This window comes from Equus przewalskii, chromosome 24, assembly GCF_037783145.1.
Source record: "Equus przewalskii isolate Varuska chromosome 24, EquPr2, whole genome shotgun sequence".
Taxonomy (NCBI): domain Eukaryota; kingdom Metazoa; phylum Chordata; class Mammalia; order Perissodactyla; family Equidae; genus Equus; species Equus przewalskii.
This window is the reverse complement of record NC_091854.1, coordinates 7,490,756-7,511,045: the sequence shown is the minus strand read 5'-3', so window position 1 is coordinate 7,511,045 and position 20,290 is coordinate 7,490,756. Positions and strand designations below refer to the sequence as shown.

At 37.9% G+C, this 20,290-nt stretch overlaps 1 protein-coding gene across 10 annotated transcripts in view; it reads right to left on the bottom strand.

The window, feature by feature from the left end:
• Positions 1-4,241: 4,241 nt before the first annotated feature.
• The window catches only part of EVI5 (ecotropic viral integration site 5), a 222,901-nt gene continuing 206,852 nt past the window's right edge, over positions 4,242-20,290 (bottom strand). For 8 of the 10 annotated variants that reach the window (XM_070592644.1, XM_070592648.1, XM_070592649.1 and 5 more), the window contains one exon: positions 4,242-8,689. In XM_070592644.1, the coding sequence (XP_070448745.1) occupies positions 8,375-8,689 (315 nt within the window). In that variant the 3' untranslated portion in view covers positions 4,242-8,374. The remainder of the gene's footprint in view (positions 8,690-20,290) is intronic. The other 2 variants (XM_070592650.1, XM_070592655.1) reach the window with 1 other exon arrangement.

The window sequence follows — 20,290 nt, the reverse complement described above, 5'->3', positions numbered from 1 at the left end:
GGAGCGCAGGACATTTTTCTTTATATTTCTCAGTTTGCGCTTAACATCACGACTCTCCACGGTTTGGTTTTCCACCTCCTCACCTGGCAGTTTGCTTCTGCAGATCTGGCAGCAGCCCAGCCGGCTGAGGAGGTGGGGGAGAGGCATGTGGCTTGGAGACTTCTCTAGGCTGAGCAGCCTAAGCCTGACCAGAAGCTGATCTGGTAGAAAGCAGGCTGCAGAGATGAACGTTATCGGTGCACCAAAGGTTTACAACTGTCTCTTTGTAAATAGAGGGTGGCTGCCCCAATCCGGTGAAGGGCACAAGGGCAGAACCCGGACCTTGAAGCATACAAAACAGAAGTGACAAGGCAGGGCACTTGGGGAGTAGATGTCATCTCTTCTACTCACGGGGAAGAGTCAGCCTGGTCGGGGCTACACAGGTTCACACACAATTGTGCCTTGAAGGAAGAAGTCCAGCAAACTTCAAAGAGGGGCCTAGCCCTAGTCCTGGGGTGGGAAGGGCAGAAATGACACCACAGACCAGGAAAGCCTCTGCCTGGAGAGGAAGAAGAACTCGTGTTGGGGGAGGAGACAAAGTTTGAGGTGCGGTGACTTGACTGGCTGCTCTGGTCTGTTCTGCTGTGGAGGGCTGTGTGCAATGGCTGCCTGTCCCGCCCCCTGAAGCGGAGGCAGGGAACAGTTAGGAGCTCCCAGGTGCATCTCAACTGCCACAGCATCTTTCAGCCCTGGAGTCTCTCATGTGTACAGTATGCATTTCCTTTAAAAAAAAAAATCAGAGAAACAACATCTTTAAAGTCAACTAGTTTCTTTCCACCTGGCCCTGCTCTCTCCTGTTACTGAGGACAGCCTCAGAGAAGATTCTTTGCAGTCTCTGAAAAAGTGGCCTGCCCTGAGTGACAAGGGGGTGAGGACACAGCAGCGGATTGATCGTACAGTAGCAGCTACCTTCTAAGAGTCAATTCAGGAGGATATGAAAAGGTTCTCTGGGCCTGAAATCCCACACACAGGTCTAAGATGCTTTATTTCTAGACAGCCTTGGAAAAACCTCGAGTGCAGGAGAGATGTAGCCACGCACTCAAATCAGGAGATATTAGCACCTGGGTAAGAGCAGGTCATTAGGTGGGGGACAATGGGGCACAGAAAACAGTTGTGACAGGGATTGTGGGCTCTGCCCTGGGTGGAGAAGGGCTTCTGCATGGACAGGGAGTGGGGAGGGGGCACAAGGAGGCCTGTCCCCCAAGCTGGACGTAATCTCTGAATTCCCATGGCGTTGCCTGTACCCTTGTACCTCTCATTCCACGTGTGAGGACAGGAGTTGGTCTGTTTCACCTTTGCCTCCTCAGCAGCGCCTGGTCGACCCTTGGGCAAAGCAGTCATTCAGCAATCAGCGACTCTGGAGCTGGGCTGCCTGCTTTGGGATTCTGCGTTTTCCACTGACATTTGTATTTCACAGATGTTGTTTATCTCGTTTTAACAGTGAAGAAACTGAGGTACAGCGATTTATTCAACTATTCATTCACTCACTCAACAAATATTTATTGTGAGCCAAGGCACTGTTCTGAACACTGGAGACAGAGACAAAAATCATAAAGCTTGCATTCTAGTGTGGGTAGACAGACAAAAACAAATGAAGATATAAAGTGTGTAGGACTTCAGACAGTCATCAATGCTATGGAGAAAAATAAAGTTGGGAAGGGGCTTTCAAAAAGGGTCAGAAAAGGCTGCCTGTGCAGGTGATACTTGAGCAGAGACCAGAGAAGGTGGGGAGCTAGCCTTGTGGGAACGCGGCAGAAGACCATGCCAGGAAGGGCCAGGCCCTGGGTGGGAGTCTGGTGCACAAGGAGCAGCAAGGAGGCCCTGAAGTTCTGCGACTTGTCCAGGTTTCAAAACCACAAAGCTTGAGTCCCAGTCAAGCGCTAGAATTTTACACCTAAAAAAACTGTTTTTATTTCATGGGCACTGTAAATTTCTTCATGTTTTAGGGTTTTTTTCCTTTTATATATCTTTATTTGAACATACTTATAAGCTGACTCTGATTTTAACATGGTTTTTTTTTTTTTTTTTTTTACCATTTTAGCCATTTTTAAGTGTAAAATTCGGTGGCATTGAATAATTCAGTGTTGTGTAACCATCACCAGTATCCATTTCCAGAACTTTTTCATTATCTCAAACAGAAGCTCTGTATCCATTAAACAATAACTTGCCTTCCCAGCCCCCATAGCTTGGTAATGTTTACTCTGTCTATGAATTTGCCACTCTAGGTACTTCATACCACTGGAACCATACTATGTGTCTGGCTTATTTCTCTTAGCAAGTTTTCAAGGTTCATCCATATCGTAGCATGTATCAGAATTTCATTCCTTTTTATAAGTTGAATAATATTCTATTTTATATATATACCACATTTTATTTACCCATTCATCTGCTGATGGTCATTTGTTGTTTCCACTTTTTGGTTATGGCAAATAATGCTATATGAACATTGGTGTACAAATATCTGTTTGAGTCCCTGCTTTCTTTTGACGATAGTCACACGCGCATAACATTTTGGTCAACAATGGACCACATATATGACAGTGGTCCCATGAGATTAGTGTGTGTTGGTTATACCATCTAGGTTTGTGTAAGTATATACTACAATGTTCGCACGACCACGAAATCACCTAATGATGCATTTCTCAGTACATATCCCTGTTGTTAAGCAACACGTCTATATATATATCTAGAAGTGAAATTGCTAGATCAAATGGTAATTCTAAGTTGATATTTTTTTAGGAACTGTCAAAACCTCTCCACAATGGCTGCACCGTTTTACATTCCAAGCAGCAATGCAGAAGGGTTCTAATTTTTCCATATCCTTACCAACACTTGCTATTTTCTTTTTTAATAGCCATCTTAATAAGTGGCACCTCATTATGATTCAGGTTCTACTCTTCTCACTGACTACTAGAAACAGTCAAATTTCTGTTCCATTTCAATAGGTGTATATATTTTTAGTTTTAGTCCTAGTGGCTCTTTGGTTTTTGACCCACTTCTAAATTTATACCAGAGATTCTCAATCGGGGCAATTTTCACTCTCGGTCTACCCTACTGGGGACATATGACAATGACTGGAGACATTTTGGGTTGCTACAACGAAAGGAGGAGATGCTGCTGGCAGCTAGTGGGTAGAGGCCAGGGATGCTGCTAAACATCCTTCAATGTACAGGATGGCCACCTGCAACAATTTGGCCTCAAAGGCCAATACTGCTCAGATGTAAAATCCTGGATTATAACTATCTTGTCATATTTCATATATCTTTATAAAGTGCCTTAAATCCTTTTGGGAATAAAGCAGAATACATAGTGAACTACTGTGTTTTTTTTTTGTTTTTAGATTGGCACCTGGGCTAACAACTGTTGCCAATCTTTTTTTTTTTTCTGCTTTTATCTCCCCAACCTCCCCCGTACATAGTTGTATATCTTAGTTGCAGGTCCTTCTAGTTGTGGGATGTGGGACGCTGCCTCACTGTGGCCTGATGAGCGGTGCCATGTCTGCGCCCAGGATCTGAACCCTGGGCCGCCGCAGCGGAGAGCGCGAACTTAACCACTCTTTTTTTTATTTTTTATATGATATTGTGATAAAGATGCAGAGGCATAACTTTCTTTTTATAAGAGCCTCTATATGTATATTCAAATTATATAATTGGATATATTTATTGAATTAGTTGCTAATTTAATAACCTAACATACAATGTAAGATGAAAATACTGCCATTAATATTTTCAAAAAATTAGCATGTTCCTGAAGGAAATAAATCTAGCTATCTGGCTTTTCATTAAGCTGAAAAATATCCTGTACCAGGCACTCTGTTTGGCACTAATTACACACTGGTAGACCAGGTGGATACGGTCCCTGTACCCACAGAGCACAACGTCACCAATGAATACCTGGTGTTAGGCCAATCATTTCTTACCAGTGTTTTGATGCCTCTCCCTTTTTTTTTTAATTTTTTTATTAATGTTATGATAGATTACAACCTTGTGAGATTTCAGTTGTACATTTTTGTTAGTCATGTTGTGGGTACACCACTTCCCCCTCTGTGCCCTCCCCCCACCCCCCCTTTTCCCTGGTAACCACCGATCAGATCTCCTTATCAATATACTAACTTCCACCTATGAGTGGAGTCATACAGAGTTCGTCTTTCTCTGACTGGATGTCTCTCCCTTTTTAAGTTAAATAGTTGAAGGAAACAGAAATTCTTGTAAAATGAAAAACTTTAATTGTTTAAAGCAAAGGCACAAGTAAACATTTTAGGTTATCATACAATGTTACAATAAGAAATTCCAACAGTAAAATGAAATACATTATAATTTTGCATCTCTATAGTATATCTAATGTATTATTCTATCATCTCTTCTTTGGAGTGAAAAGAAGGGATAGGTAGATCAATGGATGTGATGTAAAAACTTGGATTATAAATATCATCCACTCCACTTCTAACTGGAAATTTTAATTTCAGTAGAATGAATTAAAATTAATTTTTAAAAAACTTACCATTTTGTTAATAATAGAGCAGCAATAACTTTCAGGCTAAAGCTCATTGTTTTAATAAAGTAAATCACTGATTTCATGAAATGTTAGCTGTCGACGTCTGGTACTAGACAATAGTCAAGCTGGCTAAGAAAGGGCTTTACCAAAACACAATCCACATACTTATTTTACTTTAAATCTGAAAATTATAGTGTATTCTGTAAACAATAAAGAAGAATGAGGAACCAAATCATTTCTTATGCTGGAAATAAAATACTCAAAAAGGTCTAGATCTTGTTTTCAATCCAAGGCACTATCTGGAGGGTAACAAGCTGCATCATGTACAGAGCTAAGAAAAAGTTGTTTTTATCCTTCCAAAACAGCTGGCCAGTTAGTTGGGACTTGATGTCTCAATTAGTCATCAAACATTGAATGCCTAATATCAATAAAAAGGGTAGAAATTGTGTAAAGTTACATCTTTGACTTCTTTTTCCAGGAAGAAAAAATTTACCACTTATTTTTTAAAAGGCTGTTAAAATACTATCTTGATCTGAAAGGTCTGTTTCATCACCTCAATGCAGTTTCCATTTTATTCAGATCACTTGTAGCCTCCACTCTCAGCATTTCAACCCAGGATGGCAATGACACCAGGCAGGTAAATATCCTAAGGGAGTAAGTTTATTTTTTATTGTGAGTTTTTAATTTACTTCATTCACTCTCTCTGCCCTCTCGAATAAATAACATTTAAATGACACAAAAATACCAGAGATTAAATAAAATCTATCAAGAGAACACTGTCCAATGCCTCAAAGTCTTAACTTGAATGAAATGGAGTCAAATCAGAGCATAGCATCCTACTGCATTCTAAAGGCCAGAAGATTTTAAATGCTTCTAAGGAGTATTTGAGTCAAACATGTTGAATGAGAAGATTGCTGTTTCTCGTTTTCCGTTGTCCAAATTACAAGAGTATCAACAGATTAAGGTTTACTTACCATGATTCTTTTAACACCGAATTCCTAGTAAGAAACAGTACTCAGGAAATTCTCTAAGAATATCTTTCAAAGTTTAGAATTCAAACATGATTCTAGAAACATGTTTTTAAAGTCAATTATAACACTGATTCAATGAAGCATACCCTAAAGGTCAATGATGCATGCTTTAAAGAACAGTACTGGGCTTCTGGAATTCTTTCCTTTCTTACTCCACTTCCAAAGGTACAGATATCTGTGCAAATTTGTCTATGGCATCAAAGAGTTCATGCTATAAAATAGCTGGTACACTTCCCATTTGGAATAGTTCTAAGTATAAGATCCACCAGGAAATTTTAGGTTTCCAAACCCCCGCTCGATAGCAAAAGCAAATGGTTTGACCTTCTACGGAAACAAACTGAAGAAGTAAACCTACATTCTAGAGTATCTAAATCAAGGGTCAGCCAACTTTTTCCCCAAAGAACCATAGCAGATATTTTAGGCTACTCAACTCTGCCACTGTAGCACAAAAGCAGCCGAAGACAATATGTAAATGGATAAGCATGGCTATGCTCCAATAAAACTTTATTTCTCAATACTGAAATTTGAATTTCATATGATTGTCATGTGACACAAAAACATTATTCTTTGGATTTTTTTTCCTCAACTATTTAAAAATGTAAAACCCACTCAGCTTGTGGGTCATGTAACAACTGGGAGCTGGCTGGAATTGGCCCATGGGCTGTAGTTGCTGTTCCCTGGGCTAGATCATTCAGATTTCTTGATGCGGGGGTCAAAGCAATCACGTGGCCATGAATCATCTTATTTCACTTGAGCATCAACCAGTAAGGAACCCCAAAGGAGAATTCCAAAAGCACCAGTTGGATAATTCTGACTAGTATCTATGCTCATATGCTGGGGAGAGCTTATGAGTGTTGATACTCATATATCTATACATATATATATATAAAATTAGGAAACACATTGAAATCAAATTTATTTAAATCATATTAATTGTCAGAAAAGCAGGGAATCGAGAAATTCATTGGCTGAACCTTTTCAAATGCTTTGGTGTCAGAGAGATCTGGATTAAAATCTTGGTTCTTCTATTTACTAACTTGTGACCGCAGGTAAATTACTTAACCACTAGAATTTAGCCTGGTACTACAGACATAGCAGGCATGTTTTCAATCTTCCTTCTCAATCAAATAGCTACAAAAGGCTTGCTGGAAAAGCCTAGTCCATGATGTACCAAAAGGCTTAACTCCTGGTTTTAGACAGAAAACTGTTTTTGTTTCTTCTACGCCATTCTGTCACATACTTTTTTTTCTGCATGTAACATACTGTGCAAAATTGTACTTCCATATGTACCGAATTCTACCTTCCTCTTTTCCTCAAAGGCTATTTTTTTCCATAGGCTGCTGATGAAAACGTGAGTGGAAAGCATCCAGTCAACACATTCTTGTCATCTTTCCATAGTGTAAGTGTAATTTGGGTGTTTCCTCCAAAATTTATCAATGACAGGCATTCAGTTTTCTAGAAAAAAAAGTCTAGATGATAAAAAAGGAAGAACTGGTAGGAAAGAATTCTTATGGCTTTATCTACAGATTAGTAACTACAGAATCTGAAGATACTGTTTATAGATTGTTTGCAGATATAATTGCTGTGTATCTTGGACTTCAGTCCATTGCTTAAATTATATTAAGTAAAATATTCGCACTAAGTAATACGTGCTATAATCTCATGAAAAATTTATTAGTTACATATACATGAAGTAAAAGATTTTACCAATAGTGTTTTTGAACAAGCATCAGTTATGAATTTGCTAGTGTTGAATGCTAAGCAAAATACTAAAGCTATTAAATATTAGTGTTTGGTTTTATTTTCAATTTTCTTTTAACCTATTATTTATAGAAGTCTTGTTAGAATGCTGAAGGCAGTCATTTTGCAACATGTACATTCTCCATATAAAATAATGTTCAATGTTGGCTGATGTAGATTTACAAATATGTACAAAAAAATATATTTGTAGTTAATCTACTACTCTGACTGGTAAGCAACACATGGAAGCATCATATGCACGTAAAAATTAGAAATTAAAAAAACCTTAAAACTCTCAAGACACATAACCATTAATTTGTATTTATAAAATTACACAGAAAAAAGGCTTTGTGTTTGGGAACTTTCAGTGGCCCACTGATAAAGCAGTACAGTCATGCGTTGTTTAACGATGGGGATACGTTCTAAGAAATGCGTAGTCAGGCGATTTTGTCGTTGTGCAAACACCATAGAGTGTACTTATACAAACCTAGATGGTATAGCCTACCACACATCTAGGCTATATGGTACTGATCTCATGGGACCACCATGGTATATGCGGTCCGTCATTGACCGAAATGTCATTATGCAGCGCATGAGTATAACTTTAACTGAAAAAAAAAATCCCCCAAACACAAAAATACAAGATAAATCAGATGTACGGTCAAATGTTTGTAGACAGATGCCCTCAAAACAAATGGGAAAACATAAATATACAATTTGTTCACTGAGCATAAAATATTGCACAAGAGCAGTTTTGTCTGAAGAAAATTCAATTTTCCATAGTTCCAAACTTTAAAATGTGTTCCCACATATAGATATAATTGCATTTTCTAAACAAGAAACATTAATATTCAGTAATACTGTTAGAACCTTATTTTCCCCATTAACCATACTCCAGTCTATTTTATGGCAATGGTAAGTCAGTGGTGAAGATTTGGCAAAGATAAAAAGGCAGATAAGATAAAATATATGTATATATATGTACATATGAAACAGATATGTTCCAAAAACCCTTAATCATATGATAACTGATCCCTTAAAAAAAGCCACAGTCTAAGTCACAGTGATGGTCAGACAGTGGTTGAGTATGACTCTCTTCTTCTTGGGGGCCGCTCCTTTTGAGCCATTCGATCCCTCTCTCTGGTCTCCAGCACACTGTCTTCTGTTTCGCTTTCACTGCCATCTGCCACAGCACGGTCCAAAGACATCGGGTCAGATTTTCTGTGCAAAGGAAAACCAATGCCACATTCCCGTAAGGGATTATCTATAAAATCTTCATCAGAGGAATGGGATGATTCGTCATCTCCTATTAAATGGTTGACGATGTGGATTCCATCAAAAGGGGGTTGGCCTGAGAAGCCCCTCTGGCCTTTTAGGCACCTGAGCTGTCAAAACAAAATCCAAGTTAATATACTCAACTGGGGGAAACACACACATCACTCTAAGAAAGCAAACATTTCATATTTAAAGAAGGAGACACCTTGATCTTTTCCCATTTATAGATATAATAGTAACTACCAATTTTTGAGTGACTCCTGTGTGTTATGTAATGGACACATAACTTGTTATTTTAATTGAATCATCACAACAGTCCTATTATCCTCATTTCAGAGATTAGGAAATGGAGAGTCAGGTAGAGTAACTTGCTGAGGACACATGGCTAATAGCAAAGTTTAAATTCAAACTGAACCTTCATTATACCAGAGATAATATAATGTACTATGTACTCATCACCTAATTTCAGCAATTAACACATCATGGAAAATCTTGTTACGTTACACCTGTCTGGTCTCTGGATTATTTTAAGGTAAATCTCAGACATCCTATCAGTTCATCTGTAAATATTTCAGTGTGCATCTCTAGAAGACATGGATTTAAAGACCATATTCTGAACCATCACACTCACTGTCTTGAGAGCATGCCCCCATAATTCTGTGAATGATGAAAATGATTTACAAATCATTAAAATTTGCTGCGAGTCTCCATCCTGTTATGACATCCTAAAGACCACCACACCACTACCACTCAAGGCAGGAATGCTTCTTCCCACTAACGATATCTCCTTCTGCATGGGGTGAATGCCAGATGTGTATTACATTTCTGCCTTTTCTCCCCAGGAAGAAGGAACGACCTCTCACCAAGGAGTAGGGGAGAGAAATGACATGTTGCTCAGCTCTTATCCCTCTCAGTCTATCTTCAAGAACCAGATTCTGTTTCTCTAACCCTGGAGTTTTACAGGGACAGACCCTCATGTGGGAAAGGTTGTGGAGATCAAATGCTACCTGCTACTTGGTGGGCAAGTCTGACTAATTCTAGAATTCAGTACTGAAAAACCCATTGTTGTCACACATCTAAACCACATTCTCCAAAACCAGTTTTATCATGATTAAAGGTGATTTCTTTTCATCATCTGCCACTTCTTTGCCTAAAATCCCTCAAATTCCCACCCTCCACCACAGATACTACCACTTCCACTACCATATAATTAAGACATCAATGCTGTCCTCAAGAGTTTGTTTTAAATATAAAACAATTTTGATATTGTCACTTAATTTCTCCCATACACCATGATTTTTCTCCTACAATAAAAGCAGAAGAGTTAAAAAGAAATCCAAGACAACAATAAAAAGCAGTTAACTACCAAAATCTATCTTGACTATCAAGAATTTTGCTGAAATATACTCCATGTGTCCTACCCTTATTACTCTCAACCTTCAATTTTGTTTCTCAGGGACAAATTCCCGGTCTCTTACCATCTTTCAAATCTTGAGATAAAGGCAATGTGAAATATTCAGGAAATATTACATACACTTTCAAAACTAACGGTTCTGAGAGTAAAGACATTACAGCTTTGCCATAATACCTCCCAGCTTTTCCTACAGACTTCCAAGAAGTGAAGAAACCTTAGCACTTCCTTGTTGGAATGAGACAATGGGAAACAAGAAGGATGCTGGGACTCAGTAGCACGACGTCTGCCTTGGGCAAAACCTTTAACCATAAAGAAATTCCTGTGCCCTAGGCCAAGAGAACAAAATTATAGTGAGGTACAATGTAACTTAAATAACACCTTCCTCCTTGGCAGAGAAGAGACATAAACCTGGAATTGGATCTTTAGGGCAAGGGCACAGAACACCACAGACACCTCCCCACGGTTGTGATACCCACTGCATTACTACAACTGCCACGTTCTGATGCAACATCCTATCACCATATTGCAACACATGATTTATAGCTCCAAGTGTTAAATTAAGTCAGTTAATCTCTTCCTTTCTCTCTTTTCCCCAGGCCCTTTTGAAGAAATAATATGGAACACGTGTCTGCCTTCTTCCTGGCTGTTATAAAGGAGGAGCATGGCAGAAGAACCACAACTTCCCAATTGTTTGGAAAGCTGTAGCTTTCCTTTGCTCTAACAAAATTTATTGTAATTAAAATGCTGCAGCCTCATATCAGATGTAGTAAGTGACTTCAAATACAATATAAAACCAACTACAGGTTGAGGGGTCCTTCCCTCAATGTCAAAGGAGATGCAGTTAACGCTTCTTTGAGAATCGCTAATATAGAATAACGAAGGCATAGAGGAATTCTTTGGTGGAAAGAAGAAAAAGGGGAAGGTAAGGGACTATCTGGTAAAACTGAAGCTGTCCCTGAGTTATCTCCTGGACCTAGGAGTTGCGTACAGATTCTCAGAGTGAAGAGGCCAGTGCAGGCCCCGAATGTGGACATTTGGGCAAGGACTTCCAGGGGACTGATTCCAGAATGTGGGCTAGAAGGGGCTGGACTTCAGGAGGGGATGTGCTCTGGGACTCCTGTGAAGAGGGGTTCGGCTGGAAGAAGACCAGAGCTGGGCCCTCTGAAGTGCAAAGCCTTGGTTGCCTGGATCTAAGAGCTGTACTGCTTATCCTTATTACTAGATTTTTTAGGAGCCAAGTATATTTAAACTACAACAAAAAGCAGACAATTAACCTTCTCAACCTAACCTCCCCACAAAAACTTTCAGGGATATCATTGGTAGCAACTTACATTAGCATGTCTCAAAATATGGTCCACTGATCATCTGCATTAGGATAACCAAGGATGTCTACCAAAAATGTAGAACTGCTCCCCAGATCTAAGGAATCAAAATCCTGAGAGTGAAACCCTAGAATCTATGTTTTTTACAAGCATTTCAGGAGAGTTTTATAGACTCATTTTGAGAATCACTGTGGTAGCTCCTCTGTTCAAACCAAATGGGGCTGAGTGAGAAAGGAGGTGATTTACCTGAACTAGAACTCTCAATTATTCAAGACAACAGTGCTTCTGACCTGTGAACACCTGCCTGTGTGTCTAGCACATTCAAATGGACCCCATGTTTCAGGAGTATAACCAAGCTGTTCCCAGCCAACTCCACCATCACAACTCCACAAGGCGCAGTCTGTTTAAATGTCTTTTCCTGAAACGTCTCCTGGTATAAGGGTAGGGTCTAGGAATATAAATATTCAAAAAAGCTGAATAACTTTGTTGCACATCTCAGGGTAAGGACCACTACGCTAGGCAATGGTTTGTTTGGGTCAATCACAGGATCAGGAATCTGACAAAAGCTACTGACTGTCTCGAAAAGTACACGCGCATACTTTAGCATACCCTTTTGAGGCCCATTGTCTCTTCTAATTTTTGGTTAAATACTATGGGAATATCTTCATGACACTAACAACAACAACAACAAAAACTTTAATTGTGAACTGCCAGTCTATACTCATATCGTGGAAAAGAAAAAAAAGGATTATTTTTCCAGATGAAATTAGACATAGGTTTTAAAGTCACTGAACGTGCCTGGAAGCACTTTCGAGCTTCACCAAGCAAACAGAGCCACTGGGACACTCCAGAATTTTAAGTAAAGGAATTCTTCTCTGGTGAATCTTGGGATTCTCCAAAGAAGGATCTCAGCTATATTACCCTACAATGACAGTCATAGTCAGAGAACCCTACCCAGGCATTCAGAACTTCCTGTCAGCTTTTTAAGTTCTCCAGTGTTAAAGTTTAAGCAGAGAGTCAAACTTATCAGACATCTGAGAAAAGCATCTAAGAGAAGCCAGAAAAAAGGCAACTAGGAGGAAACAGACTCTCTGGGGAGATGAAAGCTTAAAAAAAATCATTTATTCCCTCTGAAGATACTGCATTCATGTAAAAAGAATGGGATACTCTAAAAAAGAGGTCTTAGACGTGAATTTCTCTAAACTGAAAGGCATGAGTTTTGAGACTGAAAAAGCCTATCAAGTGTCTAGGACAATGGAGAAAAGTAGACCTAGACCATGATATATCCCAATGAAATCTCAGGACAATGGGAAAAAAGAAAACATAAAGCATCTGGTTGAAAAGAAAAACACGTTTTACACAAAAGAATCAGAATGGTATCAGACTTCTCAACTGTAAAGACAAGAGAGCAGTGCCTTGAGAATTCTGAGAAAAAATAATTTCTAACCTACATTTCTTTTTTGGTGAGGAAGATTGGCCCTGAGCTAACATCTGTGCCAATCTTCCTCTGTTTTGTATGTGGGATGCCACCAGAGCATGGCTTGATGAGTGGTGTGTAGGTCCACACCCAGGATCCAAACATGTGAACGCCTGGCTGCCCAAGCAGAGCACATGAACTTAACCACTATGCCATCAAGCTAGCCTCTCTAAATTACATTTTAAAAAACCGTAATTATCTTAAAAATTTTTTTATACCCACTCCAACTACCGATTAAATATAAGGCTAAAATATGAGTTAAAAGCTGCAAAAACTTAAAAAAACAAACAAAAAGAAAACCTCTTTTGGGTCAACTATGAGAACTGGAATCAGATAAAACCTTTTTATAATTTATCTCCCACAAATGTTTTTCTTTCAGAAAGGTAAGTGATATGCTCCACCAAAGTGAAGCAGATCAAGAAAGAAAGAGACATCCTTTTTTTTTTTTGATCCAGGAAAAAGGAAGTCCAATACAAAAGTGAGGCAAAAAGAACACTAGGATGACAAAAAAAGCTCCCAAGATGACGCGGTGCAGGAGGCCTAGAGACATCAGTCCTCACTGAAGTTGACTGGAACAGGTCAGAGGAAAGATTTCAAGAAGGTAAAATTAATAGTATACCTAAATTGTTTGAACAGGAGAGATTAACACATAACAGGAGATTTACATGGTACTAGAAGAGTACATGGATGAATCTCAGACACATTAAGCTGAGTCAAAGAAGCCAAATTCAACAGACAATATATTGCATGATTTCATTTATATGAAACATCCAGAACAGGCAAGTCTATAGATCAGAAAGTAGATGGGTGGCTGCCCAGGACTGGGGGAGAGGGGGGAGAAAGGGAGTGACTGAAAATGGACATGAGGTTTCTTTTGGGGTGATAGAAAATATTCCAAAATTAGACTGTGGTTATGGTTGCACAAGTCCTTAAATACATTAAAAGCCATTGAATTTTACACTTAAAATAGAAGAACTTTATGATATGTAAATTTTATCTCAATAAAGCTGTTTAAAATAAACTAGAGCCAGAAAAACAAACAACCTGCCTCCCTAAACACTGTTTTTCAAACTTTCTTGATAAGAACATCTTGGAAACTTGTGAAAAATAAGACTTCCCAGGCCTATCCTTGGTCTCCAATCCAGAGGAGAGGCCTGAGAGGCTGCAGCGTAAGCACCTGTGTGCTGGATGTCAGCCGTGAATGGCATTCGTAGACCTAAAGATGTAAACGTAAACTAATGATGCAGATCTTGAACACTAATGTAAACAAAATTATATTAATTGGAGGCAGGGATGAAAAGTTTGTGTTCATGGTGAGGGTGGAGAGAATGAAAAAGAGAGAAATCCTTCTCCATGTCAAGAAGCCAACAGATTGAGCCTAAAACTGAAAAATCAAGATGAAAACAGTGGCCTCTAAGGAACAGCAAAAGTGGAGTCTAACACTGTTTTTTGCAAAAGTCTTTTAATTAGTCTCTGACTCTTCAAATGATGTGCATAATTGTAAAAGTTTTTAAAAATTAAAAACACTTCAGAAAAGAGAAAATATATGCTTCATCTAAAATTCAACCATAAAAAAGGGATGAAGTCAAAGCTGGGAAGTCTTTCCTGCTCCCTCAGTCCTATCCCCTACAGGTCCCAGTATCAGGAGTGTGGTGTTACCAACTCTAATTTTTAATTTAATTCTATCAGGTCAAGGTTGTAGAGACAGCCAGTCTCCCAATTTTCTTTTTGTTTTAGAAGCAGCCTGTCCAATTACTGAGCAATATCAAAGACCGATGCTAAATCATAAACAAATATTGTCACAAAATTATCAGTGATTTCTTGTACTTCTTTTTGTGTGGGCATTTTCACAGAGACCTTGAAGGCATAAAAAACTGTCAAAAAACTATCTTCGATATAATTCTAGTTTTATCATGTACATACTACATAAGCAACATATCAACTAAGGCAATTTAGAAAATAAAGCAATTCCACAACACACAATCCTGAGATAATCCCATTAACATTTTAATGCATCTTTCAAGACGATTTTTCTAACCTGATGTACTTTTCAAAAATGGATTGGCCACTAAATATATTGTTCTATAACCTGCTTTGTCACTTGACAACATATTACACGTACTTCTCAGTGTCGTAATCTTTTGATGGCTGCATGGTATCTCACTTAGGAATGTATCATGATCTGTTTAACCAATCCTTTTGTTGGGAAATTGAGGCTTCCGCTGCCTCACTGTTATAAACAGCACTCCCATGAACATCTTTGAACACACGGCTCTGCAGAGTTGCCTGATTATTTCTTTAAGACACACAGCCAGAAGTACAAAATACAGTGCTAAGTTTCAGCGTTCTTAAGGACCTTGACTTCTATGTTTAAGCTGTCCTCCAGAAAGGTGGTGTTAATTTACATTCTCAAAACACTGCCTGAAAAGTTTGGGTTTTCCTACAACCTCACACCACTCCTCCCCCCACCCCCCCCATTTTTGCCAATTGGAAAATAAAAAGTGTAAGATTTTTTATTATGGAATATTTTTTAAAATATAGAGAGTAATTTAGTATACTCCTATGTTGTCATCACCTAGCTGTAACGAGCATCTAATTACAGCCACTTTTGCTTCAATGTAACATCCCATCCCTCCAACCCTGGACTATTTGGAAGTAAATGAAAAAGGGTTTTTAAATACCTTTGGCCTGTTAAACCAGAAGATCTTTTAGAAAAATACAATACATAATCTAATTCTGTCCTTCAGACTATTTTATCCCCAAACATGAGTATGTAAATAAGTAAAGACAAGCTTATTGTGCTATAAATGTTCCCTTCTAATGAATGTCTTCTGGTTTCAATAACATTTAAAAATAACTTATTTTAGGTATTAATCAGATTTGCCATTTTCTACACAGTATCTCCTAAAACAGCCACAACTACCAGAGAAATGATCACACTGGCTATTTGACTCAGTGAGTCACTCTCGAGTCCTTACTTCTGTGAGAATGTTGGTGATGTTAAGAGCATCCTCTGACTTTCTAATTCTCTAGACGAGCAATTAATAAATTATGTTATGTATAAGAACCACCTGGGATTATTATTTCAAAAATATACAGGTTCCTGGGTCCTACTCTGAGACATGTGGATTCAGCAGGTGGGGCTCAGGAATCTGTATTTTAAACAAGTACACTAGGAGATTCTGAAGTGGGTGATCCATCTCACATTTTGAGAAATATTGCTCTAAATGGACTATATTTAGGGATTTACTATGTTAGGATCACGTTAAGAAAATTTCATAAGGGTAAACAAAATTTGGATTAAGGATTTCTTGTTTATTTATCACTGCCATCATCATACTGGTCACTGTCATATTTTAAAAATACAATGGCCTAAATGTGGACACAAAACCAAACAGGTGAAAAAAAGCAAATCAAAATGGAAAGAATCACGAAGCTAGTAAATATTTTAAGTCATGACTTATTCTTTGGGGTTTACAGACAGCCTCACCATCTAGTTTCAAGTCTAGGCTCCAGGGGGTAAGTGTTTCATGGGATTCATCACGGAGGAGTACCATCCAATTTTAGATGTCTCAATGTCCCAGTCGATATCCAAGTGAGAGAACATGCGTGTGAATAAAACAAAGTCAGAGTCTTCTCTTCCTCCTATCAAATGTCAGTCTTCAAGCTCAAATTTTACTCAGAGGATCAGCTTCATATGCAGGGGATGAATTATATCTTTTAAAGGACCACATGTCTACCCTAAGCTTACAGGCCTTGATGGAAAACCTACTTCTTAATACAACAACTCAAAGTCATATGAGAGAGACACACATGGGTGAGTGTGTGTGTTCATTTGTTAGGGGACGTGAGGAGGCATTTTGTTATAGTAAGATACGACTCAGTTCACAATTGGTGCTGATGACAGTGCTATGCTGATAAAATGCCTCTAATACATCTTGATGTTTCTTGTCTAGATTAGTAATTTTAGGCTGATTTTTGCAGTATAAAGTTAAAAATTTTTCATTAAATTTTAAATTTCTATGTTTGGAATTTCATGTATTAAAAATGATTAGGTACTGCTGCCGGAATTTTAAAAAACATCCCCTATGATTAGCTCGTCAGGCATTGGTGCCATTACCGTCAGCCTACTGCTTCTTTCGGATCTAGGCTCTCCCATGAGAGCACTAGAAAAGTTTTACTGTAATTGCACTCTAGTTTTAGACAGGTTTCAAAGACCATCTCTAGGGAAACTCAGGAGCTTTAAAACACAAACACACAAACACACACACACACACACGAATGAAATAGAGCTTTCTAAAGAGTGGAGCCCTTTCCACGTATTTGAGTAGGGCCCTGGTTTCTCTCTGAATGATTAAGTCTGTACCAATCATTCTTTCTGGTTAGAAAGTATCATGTGGTGTCACACATCTGAAAAGTCCCAATAGAGAGATGAAGCATGTGATCAAAGTATGAAGGCAAGAGAGAGCATGGGAGGTCTGAAGAACGGCTAAGCAGTCTCGTATTAGGCTGCTAGGGGTGTTGGGATTAGGGGAGTGACATGGAAGAATATTAAGTACCTGTTTGCTAAAGTCAAAGAAGTCAATCTGAAAAGCCTACATACTGTATGATTCCAACTATGTGACATTTTAGAGAAGGCAAAATTATGGAGACAGTAAGTAGACCAGTGGTTGCCAGAAGTTCGAAAGGAGAGCAGGAATAAATAGGTGGAGCACGGGGTTGTTAGGCAGCGCAATTATTCTGTATGATACTGCAATGGCAGATACGTGTTGTTATACATTTGCAAAAACCCACAGAATGTACAAGACAAAGAGTAAACCATAATGTAAATATGGATTTTGGTTAATAATATATCAATACTGGCTCATCAGTTGTAACTTATGTATAACACTAACACAAGATGTTAACAACAGGGGAAAGTGGAGGAAGGCATTGAAGGGGTATATCTCTCCACTTTCTGTTCAAGTTTTCTGTAAACCTAAGACTGTTCCCTAAAATAAAGTCTACCAAATTTAAAAAATTAGATGTTCTGTGGTATTTTTCTATGGCCACAATGCTATACTCTCAAAACTGCTTGAGGAAATTTGGAGAGTATGTCTTTTTCAAGACAATGTTTAGGCTCATGTTTTTAAAAAGTAAGATAAAACACAGTAAAGTATACCGATTTTAAGTGTATAGGTTGATAAATTTTTACTTGGGTATATGCCCATATAACTATCACCCAGATCAAGATATAGAATGTTTCCAGCACCCAAGCAGGCCCCCTTGTGTCCTCTCTTCTCCCAGGGATTACCCTACATTCCCTCAAAGGTAGCCATTATTCTGATATCTATCACTATGGAATAGTTTTGCCTATTCTAGGACTTAAAGAATCATATGGGATGTAGTCATTTGTGTCTGGCTCCTGTTATTCAACAATATGTCTGTGAGATTCATGCAGGGTGGCATGTATAGCAGTATTTCACTTTTTCCAGTGCAGTGTAGTATTCCATTATGTGACTATATCATAATTTATTTATCCATTCTACTGCCAATGGCCATCTGGGGTGTCTGTAGCCAATTACATATAATGCTGCTATGAATATTCTTAAATATTGTTTTTTGATGGATATAAGCACTCATTTCTCTTGAGTATATACCCAGGAGAGTAATTGCTGAGTCACAGAGAATATGCGTGTTAAGCTCTAGTAGATGTTGCAAAACCACTTTCCAAAGTGTTGTAATATAAGATCCTTAATTTTTGCCAGAGTTTCTGCCTTACCTTCTGCCAGGTTGGTTGTCAAAGCAAATTAATGATCCCTTAACTGATCATACCACATAACTTCATTCCAGGTTCTTATTAGAAAACATAACATTGAATTTTAAGCTATCTAATCATGTTAGTGAAAACATGGAATAGCAACTCTTGTAAACTGGTAGTAGAAGCGTAAATTGGTAAAGCACTTTTGAAACTGGTTTGGCACTATTTACTAAAGTTGAACATCTACATACCCTATACCTAGAATAACCATACATTATAATTTGCTTGGGACAGTCCTGGCTTTTGCTTGTTGTCACAGCACAATTGTTAATAGTGTCCTATTTTCATTCTCAAAATTGTCCTGGTTTGAACAATAAATAATACCCACTCAGCAAACCCATTCCTAAGTATATGAACAATAGAAATAAGGATAATACACTAAAAAACATTTATAACAGTGTTCACAGCAATTTTATTCATAATAACCCCAAATGGAAATAACCCAAATAAACAGTAGAATGAATGAACAAATTATGGTATATTCATACAAGGAGATACTATCTAGTAACAAAAATGAATGAACAGACTACTGCTACATCAAACAACATGGATAAATCTCACGTGTTGGGCAAAAGAAAGCCAACACAAAATAATTCATTCTGTATGATTTCATTAGTATAAAGTTAAAAACCAGGCAGACCTAATTCGTGATGCTAGAATTCAGGACAGTGAGGAGATGAGAGTGGGTACTAAGTGGGAGGAATGATGAGGAAGCTTCTAAAATGCTGGCAATGTTCTAGTTCTTGACCTGCGTGGTTGGTAAACGGGCATGTTCATTTGTGATAACTCATCAAGCTAGACACTTATGATTTGTGCATTTTTCTGTATATATCTTATACTTAAATAAAAATGTCTATTAAATAAAAGCCTAAGAAATAATATCCAGGGAAGATTGCTGGAAAGACATGCAATTGCCATTCATTCTTCTATGAGTATTTCTAAATTTTACCTTTGGACCTAAGCAGGTGATCACTAAGTTATGTATTTGGACTCCACTGTTTTAGGCCATTACAAAATTGCCCTTACTTAGATGTTAGGCCGTTAGCCTAACACTTTCCTGTTCTGTACATTTTCCTGTCCCACATGTAGACTCATAAAAGAAATTTATTTCAAATTTAAGAAAGGAAAAGAGTAACTGGTTTGGTTTTGTCTTTTATTAGACACCACAAATCTTCAATATATCACGTTCCCTGCTTTGCTCTGGCTCCCAAATATGTGGCCCACTCTGATACTGGATGCATCTTTTGTATGCTAGTATTAACTCTGATTTTACTGATTTTGCCTTAGAACTAATTCTTTTAACTATCTGATTGAACCATATGATATTGCTGTTTTTTGTAAATGAAAGTACAGTACAGCAAAGAAAGTATCAGTAATTTCATTTGGTTTAATTAACCTAATATTTGGTTATTTTTGTATTATATGTATTCATGCAAACTGCCTCAAAATCTTTGGGGAACAAGGTAGGGTATAAATCTAAAAACAAACATTTACCAGTGTGCATATTGAGTTTCTTGATTTCAATTATTGTTTAGGTGTATTCCAAAAATAAGGTCATCAATAAAACCTTCCAAATATGCTTCCAAATTTATTAGTAGCTTGACTATTTTGATAATAAAGTAGTTACACTCAGAACAAAACCCCCAAATAATCTACTAACAAAATAAAAAGATTAAAACTGCTTGCTTTACTTTTAAA